Genomic DNA, 16,559 nt, shown 5'->3' on the forward strand with positions numbered 1-16,559 from the left:
TACAATGATTATAATATGCAGACAAATAGAAAAGTAACCATTTTATTACACTGCCTTTAAATGCAAATCAAGGTATTTTAAGCTATAAATTCTTTAAAGAGGACTTGCTGAACAATCACAAACAATTTATATAATTTTACTTTCATATCTTAAGTGGAACCTGTGAATGAACTCTTTGAAACTGTAATGTAAATTACTACCAATCTGTATTTCCTTCCATCGTCACAAACTAAAAAGTAGATATACCAAACAGGTCTATCAATGGTTTAGTTTTCATTACAACTTGAGAAAAATATTTGAAAAGGTTTGCATAAGACAGTATTGAAAAAGCCTCTAATTATATTAATACCAGAGATAGAGGCTCCCCAGCTTTAGCAGTCATGCAGCATCCTCATTTGGGAAACCTCTGACTTAGAATCAGTTCAACAGAGTTTCTTAGACAACTTTCCCAGCTGTATTACCTAAATTATAAAGCTCCTATGGACACTGACCTTGAGGAGCCTGCAAAGCAAAGGCTGGGGCTCTGCCACTTAGTATATAGTCATGTACAGAGGCTTCATGGCCTGTAAACTGAGGGTTCTTTCTCTAGAATTGTTTTTAAAAGACAGCAAATTTCCAAAGTAGGGTTAAGGGCGTATTTACTGAAAATCTCAGCAACTAATAAGCAAGTCAGAGAATTAGATGTAATAAAGAAGAATAATAGAATTATAAGTTACAATCATAACAAAGGTTCTCATTTATTAACTACCAATTATACCTTAGCATTATAGGCATTCTAACAAAAATCTCATGTTATCCTTTTAACAATCCTTTAATGTTTAAAGACACTGAACCTCCAAAATCCCATTCTCTCACCAACCCAAACAATTCTCTCCTATTTCTCCTGTGTTAATTTCCTCACCTTACTTTCTCAACCTATAACCATTATTTGATTTACACTTTCATCATACCCTCCTCCTGGAAAGACTTATTCACTTGGCTTCAAGGGCATCCATCACTCACATTCTCCTAGATCTACTACTACCCTCACAGGTCACTCCTCTTCTAGTTTTCGTTGCTAGTTCTTCAATTTCCTGACCTATTATACTGGAATGCCCCAAGGCTCAGTTTTGAGTTCTCTTCTTTTCCCAATCTATTCTCACCCCTTGGTGATTTCATCCAGTCTTGTCCATCTTTCCTAGTTGATCAGGCTAACTTAGTCTCCCTCTTTCTCAGCTAATCCTGTTGGTTCTACCACCCAAATGTACCCAAAAGTTGACCACTTCTATTGCTGCCACTCTGGGTCGAGCCGCCACCACCTCTTACATGGATTACAGAAGTAATCACCAAGTGGGTCATATCATTTCTCCTTTTGCCTCCTTTAGTCTATCCACAGAGTACCAGAGAGCATCCAGGCGGATCACCTCACTCCTCCATTCAAACCTCCCTATAGTTTCCCATTTAACTCAGAATAAAATCCAAAATCTTTACAATTGCCTACAAGGCTGAACATGATTTAGCCAGCCTGTTTCCAGCTGGACCACATTTACCTCTCTTCTCACCCTGCTCAGCCATGCTTGCCACCTTGATTGTCTCTGAATATGCAAAACACACTCCTGGCCTTAGCGCCTATTGCTCCTTTCTGCTCCCTAGACGTGGAACACTCTTATCACAAGTATCTTCAAGGCTCACTTCTGTAACTCAGGTCTTTATTCAAATATCCCCTTCCAGTGAAATCTTCCCTGATATTCCTATTTATAACTGCAACTCCTCCTCTACCACCAGTCTCTAGTACTCTCCAGCTGCGGTTTCTAGTATATTTTTCCAGAGAACTAATTGTAACATTACCTAATATTCTATATGTAATGCTTATTTACTGTCTGTTTACCTACATGAATTAACATTTTAAAAGTCTTAGAAAAAGAACTTATCTCAGTTTTATCAATAATATAAAGCTAGCCAGCAATAAGTCAAATATTTCCTTAGAGCTAGTAAAAGTATAAGTAATTTGGCAATACGTATTCACAACATTTTTTTTAAAATGCTCTTTGACCCTTCAGTTCTGCTTTGGAGCACCCGCTCCATGGAAACAATCCAAAATAGAGGGAGACTATGAGGATAAATATTCAGAAGTAAAAGCTTTTTCTCCCACCAGAGTGAATACTTACCACTTAGCAAAGCACCTGATCTTAAGAAGGTACTATGTGCAGAAATGAACTAAGAAACATCACCATAAATTGCTTAAGATGCCACTGTAAATTAACAGTGGGTTTTGGGGGAGTTCTATGATCTTTTTTTTTTTTTAGAAATTTCTAACATTATCTGTGTAAATCTTATATGGAAAAGAAAATATACTCACATACATGGATACCGAGTCACAATGTAGTAATAACATTGTAGTACTATAAATGCTTACAAAAACAGTTCCTCAAACTTTTATTTCTTCTTCTCTCAAAACGCATAAAATCAAATGAAGACAACTATTATGTGAGAAGCCAACAAGGCAGTCAGTCCTTCTTATTACCTGAGTGGAGTTAGATAGTTGGTTTTTCCACGGCTCCTCTGCGCTGCTGGTCAGGTTTGTGCGGTTATGAGGTAGAGTGAGTGCGTTTCGCTGCAGGTAAGGCACGTTTCCATTACTTCCACTTCCTGTTATGTGATTATTGCCTATCAAAATAGTGTCTGTACTTCCTAGCGTTCTTGATGTGCTACAGGGAACATGGCCTGCAGAAAAGGGTCCATTGGCCAAAGGCTGCCCAGGGCAGGCAGGGCGGACTCCAGGCTGAGAGACGCTAGGCACTCTGGTCAGAGCAAGCTGTGGCTGCTGGCCAGAGACTGAGTTTGTAGGCAGTGATGAGTCAGCTGTTGGCCCATTAGGAATCCCAGCAGATCGTACCTGTGCAACTCCTGTCTGTCTCATCTGTCAAAAAACAAATGAAAAATAAATGCTGCCTGTGTGGTCCATAGGGGACAGAATCAGAATATGAAGAATATATAACTAGGTAATCTCTGATTTTACCCTAACATTTAATTTCTCTAGGTTAAAAAATACCTTTTCAAAACAAGAAATTGTTTCTTCACATTTAGATTAGCTTCCTCGGAAAAGCAATAACCTACTTAATTTTTAAAGAAATATCCCTTTAGTAATGACAAAAGAAACCAGCTGAAAATTATGGAAAGGAAATCAAATTTACAGGTCTTTCCCCCATGACAAAATAGGGGATCTCAAAATTCCATTCTATCACATTTATATGCCAGATTCTCTGAGTTAAACAAGCTTGAAAGAACCCCACCTAAGTTTAGGATGTAGCTTGTTAAGTATTAAATAATATAAATAAAACTCATGCAGAATAACATGTAAATAAATAATAAAATACTAAGTCATGTTCAAAATCAAATTTATTGCTGTTTTTTCCTAAAAATCTGTCCATTATCAGTATTTTAAGAAGCACAGATTATTCAATTCCACCAAATACCGGTGGAAAGTAGAAGTGGGCATGAACATACTCTAAAATGATGTTCCAGTCAATAGAAATATTCGAAATGGTAAAAAATTTTAGGGGGAAAAATGCTATACACACTTGATGCTGCTGCATTAAGACAAACTGACTTTCCAGCTGTTCCAGCATCAGTTTCTGTGCTGGATTTAAATTATTTCTATTTGCACGGAGCTGTTCCAAGTGCTAGAAGAAGAAGAAAGGAGAATACAGTCAAAGACACATCTAAGAAACAAGCTCACTATTCTAAGCAACCCTTTCCCTTGAAATGAGTAGATAAAACTCAGAATGCTGTCTAGTCAAAGATACTGATTTCTGACCAATGACAATCAACCCCAAGATGAAGTCCTTTAAGAAGTTTGAGAAACCTCAGAAGGTTGACTGTAATGTGATCTTTGAGATAAGTGTGCATGAAATTCTACTCATCAGTAATTTTCAGGATTTACACAGAAAGTTCTTTGAGCTTAAAAATGCATTGTGGGCCTCCCTGGTGGCGCAAGTGGTTGAGAGTCCGCCTGCCGATGCAGGGGATACGGGTTCGTGCCCCGGTCTGGGAGGATCCCATATGCCGCGGAGCGGCTGGGCCCGTGAGCCATGGCCGCTGAGCCTGCGCGTCCGGAGCCTGTGCTCCGCAACGGGGGAGGCCACAACAGTGAGAGGCCCGCATACCGCAAAAAAAAAAAAAAAAAAAAAAAAAAAAAAAAATGCATTGTGACAAGTACACTCTAAGAAGCACTGTTTGGAATAGGAAAAGTCTGAAGACAACCTGACTGTCCAAAACTAGTGATCTGCCTAAATAAGTATGAAACCTACATAAAGAAACATGATGTAGTCATAAAAGAATAAGGAAGCCCTTAATACACTGACATGGAAAGGTCTGTAAAATATATTATTAACAGTATATATAGCATTCTATCATTTGTATAAAAAACGGAGAAAAATAGTAATATATGAGAGAAAGGATGCATATTTGCTTGTACATGCATGATATATCTCTGGAAAGACAGATAAGAAACTAATAACACTGGCTGTCTATTAGGAGGGGGAACTGAGTGGGTAGGGGCAGGAATTAGATGGAGAATTTACTTTATATACCCTAACCTCATACTGAGGCAGTCTGAACCATGAGAATATATTTGGCGGGGGGGGGGGGGGGGGGAGAGGGGGGGAGAGAATGAATTATCTCTATTACTCTGGTAAATGTGGGTTCATTTTACTTATGCGCCTATTTATTGAGCTTACTGCCATTAAACTTTAAGAATTAATAGTTAAAAAACTTAAAACTTAGTACCTCTACTCTTCTTTAATAGGAAAAACAATCTGTCAAAAGCATATCTTACATACCTGTAATTTCTGTGGTGTCAAACACCATGAATGACCTTGTTGCTGTACTGGAGGATGTGACACTGCATGGCCACTACTCCAATTATCAGAAGTATTCTGAGGAAAATTGATAAAAAAAAAAAATTAAAGAATATTTGGTTAAATCCATAGAGTTAACAATAATGACTAATGGAGGCCAAATGACTTTGAATTGGAATATTTATATATAAGAAAGATGTTATGACATTTAGTTCTTTTAAAAATACTTTTACATGCATAATAAATTTGGAAAATCATAAATTAAGAAAATATTGATTCTTTAATAAGCCACCCAAAAAGGCCCACCCCTAAACTATGGCCCAAATGGCTAACCTAAATACCACACTGTCCACTAGGTCCAACATTAAGTTTATTTCAATGTCAGTAGAAGGTGATGATGAAAAGTGTGTTGAGATCTTAACAGCAGGGAGATGAATAAAATGATTTGATGAATGCAAATTTATCCCTACTTTCTATATTTAATATGATGCTAAGAATTTGGGATAGAAAAACTCAAACCTTTCACTCTTTGATGTCCACAGATTTAAAGTAAAGGACAGGAGATGTTCAAACTGCACAAGTTCAGGGCAGTTAGGAGTTTCTTTTTTGACTGGGATTTTTCTATTTCTCTAAAATATATACCTTTGTTGGACTAGATGTTCTTTTCCTCTTGGCAGGACTGGACAGGTCATCTACTTGACTAGAAGGAATCATGTGTAGTGGCAAGGATTGCTGTGAAATTGGTGTTTGACTGAGGCCTAATACAGGTTCAGTATTTGGATGATGAGGTTTACATGCCTAAGAATCACAGAAGGAAGACAAAAATAGGGTTCTATATATTCTTAATTCATTCCTTCAAATTTTAAAACTTTACAAGCTGCATACTTTTCAAAGCTATGTGGACATCGCTGATGGCAATTATTGAAAATCAAAATCAAATGAATCATCAATGGAGGAATGTGTACCTTCCTTTGAAAAACTTGCTTTAAAAAATAAACCACTGCAGCATTACTTTAAGAAACCTCCTTCAAAATCATGAAAATGCACAAAGGGTCTAAACTGGCACCCCAAAATTTCTTCCCATATCAGAGGGAGTTTTAATTTGATCTAGATTCCCTTCACAATTAAATCAAGAGGCTTTTCATTAATGAAAGCCTCCTGTGCTTAGTAAAATACGCTTGACCACTACAGATTGAAAAGAACCCTTAAAGCTGGGCACCTGCAGAACATAACCCAACTTCTCACCTGCTGTGCTGTGTTCATGGCACCCTGCCTGGAGGTAAGCTCTGCGGGGATTGGTAGGCTCCACGCCTCCTCAATACTAGGAAGTAATTTAGTTTTATTCTGTAGACTACCTTGTGGAAGGTTACACAACTGAGCCTAGGAAAAATTATGTAAAAAGCAAATTTAACACAAGCCTAATTGAGTAAGAGCAAGTCCACTAAATCTTCCTAAATGCTATAACTAATTGTTTTTAAAAGAAAATAGATTCTTAATTTGGGGTTTCAGAAAGATACTAAGTATAATGAGGGAAACCGGAATATAAACCTTTGTGAGAATTAAAACAAAGCTGAGCTCTGTTTTCAGAGTTCTTATAGCTGTCTTCTCATGAAACTCCAAGCAAGAGTGAAAGACAGTGTTTGTGTCCTTTTCTCTAAAATGCTATGACAACTTAAAAATGTAGACAGTACATAGAAAAAAATTATGTAAATTAATATGCATCAACAGAGTAAATGTGCAAAAGAGCATCTTTCAAAATACTGCATATCTTACTTAAAATGAAAAGTAAAATAATATTACAAGCTATGGTATGTTTACAAAATATGGAAACAAATTATAGACATCAAAACACAGCTAGACAAACTTCCCAGCCACCCTCCTCCTGCCTGAGTGTCATGGGGAAATATGTGCCTTTAAAAAACTGCCATTTAAACATTTTACCTGTAAATACTTAATTCGTGCTGCAAGTGCAGAGGTATTACTACAACTTTTGCTTCTGGTTGCATTTAAGTAGCATTTAATGGCATCCTGAGGCTGGTTGCAGGATTCGTAGAGTGTGCCTAGGTCCATCCAGGCTGCAGCATGGCCATGGTCCAATTGTACAGCACAAATATAGGCCTGTAAAGCATCCATAGGCTGATTTTGCTGCTGATATAGCACGCTGGAAAGAGATATTAAGAAAAAATAAGTTGACTAAGAAGAACTGCTTAGCTTCATAGCATGATATAAGCCATGAAGTATACTATATGTGATGCAACCATCTTTGTGTATCAATTATAATACCATTATTTTTATACAAAGTCTTACCCTATTGAACACCATGTATCTGCACTTGCTTCTGATTTATCAATAGACTGCCTGTAAGATATAAAGGCATCCTGAACTTTCCCAATACTTGAATAGCACCTGAGAGGGGAGGGAAAAATCAAGAAAATATGATTAATACTGATTAATTAATTTGCTGAATGGATGGACTATATGTCAAAGCAAATAAAAACCTAATAAGCTGACATATTTATGTGAATGTGTGTACATACATGACAATAATAATGTACATTATAATTAACCTTTCAATAAACTATATTATAGTCTATCTGACAGTGTTTATCAATACAGCATGCTTTAGCACCTATTAAAATAATTAAAGGCCATATCACTTCAATATTATAATACTGAGTTACGCACACACACACACCCACTACTCTACTTATACAGCTTGATCTCTGGTTTTCTACACAGTAAGAACATAGAGTTAAAAACCAAGAAAAACACTCTATGTTGGTAAGACTTGCTGAATCAGATTTCAATTCTCCTTTCTTAAATAATGAGGGCAAAAATTCTTTAATTCATACAAAATACAAACATAAGAAATACTATCAAGCTAACTATCAAAAATAGTATAAAATAGGATTAAGTACAGAATTTAATGACTAGTAAGGGTAGCAAGGTATGATTAAAATTTCAAGGACCTGCCATTTTCTTAATGTAGATGTACCTGATGGATACACAGAACAGCAGCTGAAATTATAAATACAGAAATTATCTTTAGTGTTTGGCACTAAGGAAAAAAGAAAAAACAAAATCCAGTTCGTCTTCAAGGAGCTTACAATTTAGTTGAGGATTGAAGACACATTATAATTGTCATGATGCCATATCAAATGGCTAGCACAGACAATAACTGGTCTGAGAATTTAGGGTAGACACACTACCGGGGGTTTAGGAAAGACAAGAAAGGGAAGGGTAAGAGTAAATAAAGGAACTGAATATGTGTAGATGCATACTGTTTACATCAGTGATACCCAATTACCAGCCAGTATATGGCAATTTGGCCAAGCAAACGAAATGGAAAAACAACATACACATACATATATAAATTTTCCATTAAACTAATATTTGTATTGTAATTGACTTATTCTGAAATACTATTGACTGAGTAAACAGCAAAAAAAAAATTTAAACATCAAGTACTCCAAAAGTGTGGGAACCACTGATTCTGGCAGAGAAGGTGAGAAAAGGCATTTTGAAATGCTGCTTGAACAATATGAGCAAAACTTAATATAAGATAGCACAGATACAAACAGTAGAGGATTTTAAATCCAACCCAAGAATACCCTGAAGTTTGTTCTTCTAACAAAGGGAATGGCACGATGAAAGTACTTTATAGGAATATTAATCTGCTAACGACAAGTAGGGATAAACTGAAAGGAAAATAAGTTATGGACGGTAAAAAAGAAGGGAGTTATATTCACTGGTTTGGAATACGCCAAAATTAGGATGAAAGTAATGCAAGTAACAACAAAGAGAAAGACAGGAGAAACAATAAACCAAAAAAACAGATAAAGACTTTGTGACAGAATGATTAGTTATTCATGGGGGTGGGGTTATAATTTAGTTTTTAAGCCTGATTAAATAGAGGAAAAAAATGGTGATATCATTGGCAAAAATAAAGCAGAAGGAGCTGGTTCAGGGAAGAAAATGATGAATGAGATTTGAAACATGCTGATTTTGACATGAGGTGTGGACACTAAAATGGGAAATGTTAGGTAAAGAATGGGAGATGTGGTCCTGGTGTTTAATACCTTGAAGTGTAGAAATCTAGATTTGGAATTCATCCATATGAAAGAGAGGGTATAAGAACATAGGATACCAACAAAGGAGAGGTAAAACTAAGCCTAAGCAATCACTAATATTCTGGTTGGGGCAATATTAAGAAAGGTGAGTGACTGAGACAGAGAAGGCAGTGTCAGAGAGCATCTGCAAACTGTTTTATGAGAAGGGAATTCAGGACAAGAGGTCATTAACAATGCCAAACAGGGACAGACACCACAAAGAAAGGGAATGCTTAACAGATAGTAGCAAACATGCTCTGTTTGTTGTTATTAAATCAAAGCCAATCTCAGATTTATAGACAAATTTGCCTAACCGCTGGGAGGAATAAGCAGTAATTCCCCAAACCAATGTTTTCATACTTGATTCCTACAAAATGAAAGTAGGAAACCAATGTGCCCAAATACAGATGTCCCAATCCAACTGCCAACCACTTTTCCTCTAATAAAACTTAACTAGGTTCCCCTGAGACAGAGCTGTGTAATTGAGAAAGCACTGGGTGTTGAACCTAGGATCTAGTCCCTGCTCTGATATTAGTTACCTGCTTGACTGTGACCTTGGACAAAACATTTTACTCCTCTGAGCTCACTTTCTAAAACATCTGCAAAATGACAAGGTTTACAGGGTGAACTAGGTGACCTCCTGGTCCTTCCCAGCTCTAACATTCTATAGTTCTGGGATAACAGAGTCAATGATTAGTACCAGTTTAACAGCATTACCACATTACACTTTTGTTATGATATACACATGCCAAATGACAAATTCAATCTTCAACACAGACCTGAATGCAGAGGTAAGTAATAAAATGCCTCAGAAATATTAGGGTCATCAAATCCCAAAGTTGCTTACTGACACTTGAGATCTTCCTTCAGAACTTTAATAACTTCTAAAATACAACTTATTTATAAAAATTTTCTCACAACAAAACAGATTTGAAGCAACACATTAAAAGTCAGCAAGAGAGGGTAAGAAAAGTAAACGTCAAAGAAAAAAAAGTCTAAACAGTCCTCAAATTATATTACAGATAAAAAATAATGAACACCAACATGATAATCTTGAACCCCAAAATAAGTTAAATTGTAGTAAGTATCCTTTAATTGAGAAGTCAGTAAACTATAGTTGGAAAATTTTACCCAGAAAGATTCAAATAAAAGCATCTCAATGATTTAAAATGTAAAACCAGTTAATGCGGGGCGGGGGGGGACGGGGGATGGGGACCTCCTATGGAACAGTGATCACTGAGCTGAAAATTACAGCATTACTAAGATAGTAATTTTTGGGAATTCCCTGGCGGTCCAGTGGTTAGGACTCAGCACTTTCACTGCCAGGGCCGGGGTTCAATCCCTGGTCAGGGAACTGAGATCCCGCAAGCGACGCGGCCAGGAAAAAAAAAAAAAAAGTAATTTTTGATGTTTCGTTATATATTAATTTTCCATGCCTAGAATTAAGAAAAAATTATATTAAAAAGACATCCACACTATTGCACTGTATTAAACTACTGATCTTTATCTTAGGTCAAAAGGAAAATACTTTCTAGTACACATTCCTTTTAATCTATATTAAAAGAAATTTTCATATATAAACTTTAACACTAGAGGCAATGACTAGGCAAGGCCCTACTTCCCAGTACTAGACCTCCTTTCTGGTCACTGTATGAAGCCTATCACTGCACAATACTTAATAGTATTATTAGTAATAATAGTATAAAACTAATAGTATAGTATACTGACAGAGCTAGCTCCAAATGCAAATGGTGTTCAGTTAGTTCATTTATTCCATTTACTGAATAGCCACTTTGCTAGGCAGACAGATACAAAGATGGTAAGATCCAGTTTCTGCTCCCAAAGATCTTTAGTGAAAGAGACAATGTTTGGACTCTCAAGCTTTATTAATAAGCAACCCAATTTACATGATTTTACAAGCTTGGGAAGGAATCAGAAAACCCCTACTAAAAACAGCAACTTTTCCACTCAACTCTTATTGTATATTATTAATGAATAATCAAATTTTTTTCAAGAAGGAAACATCTTAATATTATTCCCTCTCATACAAATATACTTTGCTATATTTAAAGAAAAAAATGAAACCATACAAAATACTAAAATTTAACGTGACTATATGGCAAACTCACTTCAAGTAAAATACTATAGAAAATAGAGGAAAAAAGCTTAAAATGAAAACAAAATAGGATAATTTCCGAAGAATTCATAAAATTAAAACCTTTAGAATGGGAAGGTACCTAACAGATAATGTAACCCAGGGCTTCTCAACCTCAGCACCATTGACATTTTGGGCCAGGTAATCTTTTACTGTAGAGAGCTGTCCCACTAGATGCCAGTGGCACTCCCCATAGTTGTGATAACCAAAATGTCTCTACAGACATTATGAAATGTCCTCTATGGGGCAAAATGCCCCCCCCCGGCATTGAGAACCACCAATCTAATTCTCTTATCAATAGAAAACTGAAGCCTCAGAAGGTTTAACTGTACCATCCGTAATTCCACAAATAGTAGCCTAGCCAAGACTTGAATCCATGTATCTCAGCTCGTAGTCGAATGATCTTTCCACCATACTGCAAAAGCTAAAACCAATTAGGAACCAAAAAACAATCTGATAACGGTCCAAAAATATATTCTATCAGATTAATACACGAGGTATGTTTCAGATAATCAGTAAGCAAAATTCAGACATTCAAAGTACAAGAGAAGTTTATAGGCTTGCAAAAAACTATTTTCACTACATGTCACTTCTCCTTTCCAACAAATCCAATAATAATGTATCTACTTTCGACTGTGATTTGAGTGAGATCTACTATTAATGTCCATTCTACGGTATATAACACTAATCAAAATGATAACTAGCAAAGTTCTACTGACTGACTACTGGTAGTCACCAGGTAGAATGAAAAATTCTCTGTTCTATTAAACAGACATATAAAGAAAACACTAGAAATCAAAAGGAAAGGCATAAATAGTTGAATGAAAAATTACTATCTGCTATGACTTTTTAAAAACCAGCAATAATTTAAGTCAAATGAAAATTCAATAAGCAAAATAAGAAACGTCCTAATAGACCAGATGCTGCTGTAAGAAAACCACCACATTCAGAAGCTTTCATTTTTTAACTTCTAGAAATCTGTTATAGAATACTTAAAAGAGAAAATACACTGATCAAGTTATTAGTAAACTAATATTTTAGATCATAATTCAAAACTCTTAGCTGGAATAAACAAAAGCAAAGCCTAAGTGTCTGACAAATCAGTCTTACCTTCCGAGGAAATACCAGGACTGGCCAGAATTAGGATCTGCTTCCAAGGACTTTTGGAGATACTGAATAGCATAGCTTTCCTTGGTGGCTTTATCTCCCAGGAGATCCACAGTATGATGCATCCAACCTATAGTAAGTGATTAAAAATATTTACCTAAATGAGTTAATTATTCTTCTATTTTAAAGAATACCAAGCAGAAAACAAACAAGTAAAAATACTCTTTACAGTAAATTTATTCATTTAGCTTGGCATACACACTCCCAAAATTTACAACTGTCAATTCTGGCCTAAGAAAGTCTGTTTTTAAAGTACAGTCAAAGCTATGAAGAACTTCCATTCCAGAGAAATTAAAACAATTTTAAGCACTGACTTATCACTTAGTAGATTGCAAACTACAGTTCTTTTATTCTCTGATTTTTGTATTTGAAAAGATTACAAGGTATAAAACAAAGAATATAAAGATGTTAAATCTTATTCATTGTTCTGTGTAAAAATTTATGTGCATTTAAGAATCTCCAAGAGAGTCTATTAACCCAATGTTTATTTCCAAGGAGTAATTATAAGCTATATAATCAATGATAGTTCAGAGTAAAACACACACATACAATCCCACCTTATTGGCACTGGCTACATATTTTCACACCTTATAAAATAAAAACTATAAAGCATTTGACAACTTTTTAAAACCCCAAGGCTGTAAGAAAAGTCCATTCAAATGGTGCAAATAAAAACGGTACAAAATGGGTAACACAAATGTTTAATAAATAAATTTAGATAGTGCATAATCTCATATGTGGAATCTTAAAAAGTCGAATACACAGAAGCAGAGAGTTGAATGGTAGTACCAGGAGCAGTAAAGTTGGGGAAATGGGGAGATGTTGGTCAAGGTTACACAGTTGAAGTTATGTAGGATAAGTAAGTCTAGAGAACATACAGCATTACAACTGCAGTTATTAATATTGTAATATATACTGGAAACTTGCTAATAAGAGAGTAGATCTCAGGTGCTCCCACCACACAAAAACAAATGGTAACTATGTGAGGAGATGCATATGTTGACTAGCTTGACTGTAGTAATCATTTCACTATGTACAGGTGTATCAAAACATCATCTTGTATACCTTAAATACAATTGTTATGATAAATAGACAAACAAGCAAGCAAGCTGGCTATGGAAGTAATCAAAAGACTGGATCATGGACTAGTGTATTCTATACCTTCAAGGCACACAGGAATAACGTGATTTAATTTGCCAGGGAATCATATTTCAGTTGTGGATCAATTCAAGTGCATAAAACCAGCTGTTCTTTGTGTATAGTCCACAGTACATAAAACAAATAAGGACCCTTATTTTCTGGCATTTATTATAGTTGCTGTGCTCCAAAAGACATTTTAAAAGGATTGAGTTACCATGTTTTACAGAAATATAAGTCAATCACACATCTATTCATCTGTTCTTCCCTTACCTCTCCTACTATTACTAGTAAGAACAGGACCCACAGTAGCAGGCTCTAAAATGAGTTGCTTAAGCAACAGTGACAAAGTAGGAAGGATTGATGTGCAGGCATAAATTAGACTCAATTAGGGGAAGTACCTTCCTTTTCAAAACCATGAAAAGTTTACCTATACACCCTGCCAAAGAAGACAGGTAATTCAAACGATTTCAATCCATTTCTTAAATTTAAAAGGTATATATGCATTTTTGCTATTGACACATTCCTCACTGCAGCTAATTAAAAAACAGCTTGTATTCAAATATTAGCTGAATGAGTAAGCTGTCTGAAGACACCACTTTGTTCTTTTTACTTAAGAACTAACACAAAAGCTTTTTTGCTGTACTAATAAACTTGTTTTAATTTAAAGATACAAATTCACATTACTCAAACACTACATGTAATCATTAAAAACAAAACTTTACTATAATTTTTAAAAGTATGGATAACTCAAGGAAAATTCTAACCAGAGATTAAATTAAAAACAAAGCTAAAAATAAAACTTTTATATGAAAGCAATGTGTTTATTTTGTATAACTGATCACATAATATGCATTCATATCATGAAGATAAGTGATAAAGTCTAAGCTTAAATAATTTTAAAATTACACTAAAAATAGTCACATCATGAAAACATTCATATTACTACAACGGTGGCTGAAACTTAAGAGTCAATTATTTGCCCAGACCAAAAACAAATTTTAAAAAGCTGGGGGGGGGGGAGCGCGCACCAAATAAACCCCCGAAATACCAAATGCAGGCAAGAAACATGACTCAATAACCAAGCAACAAAATTAAATGTTGGAGAATTCCATCATTATCTTCTTGGTGATAGTGACACATTATATCCAGACGACTACATTCCTTCATCTTCAACATTACAACAGAACTGCATGTGTAGAGAAACTATATATAGTGTTAGATGTTCCACAATTCTTACATAAAATGCTTTAGTTAATATTATCAACAGAGCTATGAAAGCAAGCTCACCAACCACTAAGAGACTTTAGGTAAATCACTTAACTTCATTGAGTACTAAGCATATCTGGCACAAAGAAAGTATTCAGTCCCCCTCACCCATGGGTTAAGTACCAGAGTATAATTTTGAGAATTTAAAAGGACAAGTTGCACTAAAGAACTGTAATGAGATTGACTGTGAGATAGACAATGCTCGGCAGAAGGTGGAAACATGATGGGTTCAGATTAATTCTATCAACTCTGGGGAAAAGGAAAGAAAAGAAATAGGGTACATGAGCCACGTATTTACCATCTGTGACATGTAAAAAACATAAAGAGATATACTTATAACACACTAAATGTATATTATTACATACCCAACTGTTGTAAGACAGTTGCTTTTACTTGTGCAGAAAGGTTTTCTGTCTGCAAAAGTTGTTCATAAGCTTCCTTTGCAGAATGATACTTCCTCTAAAGAGCAGGAAAAACAGATTTAAAGAAAAGAAAATTAACATCTTTAAAGAACTAGCTCATATGTTAAGTTTTATATGGTACTGATATTTTAGCGTATTTTAAAAAATCAACTGAAAGAGAAAAGTGCCTTACTGAATGTTTCTCTAACTCTAGACAGTTGGGGTTAATAGGCCATGTTTCAGAGTATCTAACGCCAGTAAAACATTCAATATAAAAAAGTATCATTAAAACATGACCTTTAAGAATTTGCCAAATCTCAATATAGTTTAAAAAAAATCTCAACCTATTTAATAACATAAATGATTTCAATTTTACTTAATAACACTAATGAAACCAGAAAAGTATTCTACTTCCAAGTGCATCATCTGTCTACCTAGAAATACAAAGTTCCAAAGCAACTTAACAGGAACAATAGAGCACATGTCAAAAGTGCTTTAAAAAAACTAAGTGCAAAAATAGTTAAAACCTAAGTTTAAAAGATATAGATACTGGTATATAAAATATCCTATGAAAAATTTTAGAATACATATATGATTTAAGACAACAAACCTCCCATAATTATAGCCTAATAATGTTTGCAATATTTAAGGTTCCTTGGACAAAACTCTAAATGAAACCATTTACCCACAGTTCTCATCCCAGAAGTACTAATATGACTGAAAGCCATTATTGCTACAGTCCTAAAACTTAAGACAAAACCTCCCCACCACCACCCCCAAAAAGGCGAAAAGCCAACAAAAGAAAACCTCATAAATACTATCTTTAAAAAATACTTGGCAGAACAATGAAGTGGCTTTCATTCATATCACTGACAGTACACAGCTGCCTGAGCAAACAAATCTTTCTCCCCCAAAACATAGGTAGAAACACGAAACTAGCTGTGTGAGCCTCAGGCAAATCACTTGAACTATGATTCAACATCCACAAAACAGATGTAGTGCCTGATCTTTCTATCTAGAGTTGTTCTAAGGATCAAATGAGATTTAAAAAGAGCTATGGAAACAAATAAGGAGCTCTATGAATGCAGTATGTCAACATGAGGAAGATTTGAAAGAACTGTCCATTGAGATTAACAGTAGTTATTACATAAACTTTTATTCATCAAGTAAATGAGTTCCCTTTAAACATTAATCTGGTCTGAAAAAGTAAATTAGACAATTAATGAAGGATAAGGATGAAGTTATTCAACTCAATTCCTTCAAATGATAAATATTTGTTGAACACCTACTACATAACAGGAACTGCTGGGACTACAGTGTAGTCAAGAATACAGATATAAAAACAAATAAAACATACTGTACTGTTAAAAAAAAAACATACTGTACTGTGTACAGTAACAGTACGATATTTCCCAGAGGAAGAAAGAGCATGTGGTAAATTGAGAGTACTAGCACACTGGGCAGAAAATGCAGAGACAAGCAG

The 16,559-nt window shown here is 35.2% G+C and overlaps 1 protein-coding gene across 8 annotated transcripts in view; it reads right to left on the reverse strand.

Annotated features, from left to right (window-relative positions):
- The window catches only part of KDM6A (lysine demethylase 6A), a 201,631-nt gene that overhangs the window by 44,869 nt on the left and 140,203 nt on the right, over window positions 1-16,559 (reverse strand). The window contains exons 9-17 of one of the 8 annotated variants that reach the window (XM_060088048.1): window positions 15,041-15,134; window positions 12,213-12,339; window positions 7,146-7,244; window positions 6,780-6,999; window positions 6,084-6,218; window positions 5,481-5,636; window positions 4,821-4,916; window positions 3,561-3,662; window positions 2,504-2,899 (exon numbers count right to left, since the gene is read on the reverse strand). In XM_060088048.1, the coding sequence (XP_059944031.1) occupies window positions 2,504-2,899; window positions 3,561-3,662; window positions 4,821-4,916; window positions 5,481-5,636; window positions 6,084-6,218; window positions 6,780-6,999; window positions 7,146-7,244; window positions 12,213-12,339; window positions 15,041-15,134 (1,425 nt within the window). The remainder of the gene's footprint in view (window positions 1-2,503; window positions 2,900-3,560; window positions 3,663-4,820; window positions 4,917-5,480; window positions 5,637-6,083; window positions 6,219-6,779; window positions 7,000-7,145; window positions 7,245-12,212; window positions 12,340-15,040; window positions 15,135-16,559) is intronic. The other 7 variants (XM_060088050.1, XM_060088051.1, XM_060088049.1 and 4 more) reach the window with 7 other exon arrangements.

Source organism: Mesoplodon densirostris, chromosome X (assembly GCF_025265405.1).
Source record: "Mesoplodon densirostris isolate mMesDen1 chromosome X, mMesDen1 primary haplotype, whole genome shotgun sequence".
Taxonomy (NCBI): Eukaryota; Metazoa; Chordata; class Mammalia; order Artiodactyla; family Ziphiidae; genus Mesoplodon; species Mesoplodon densirostris.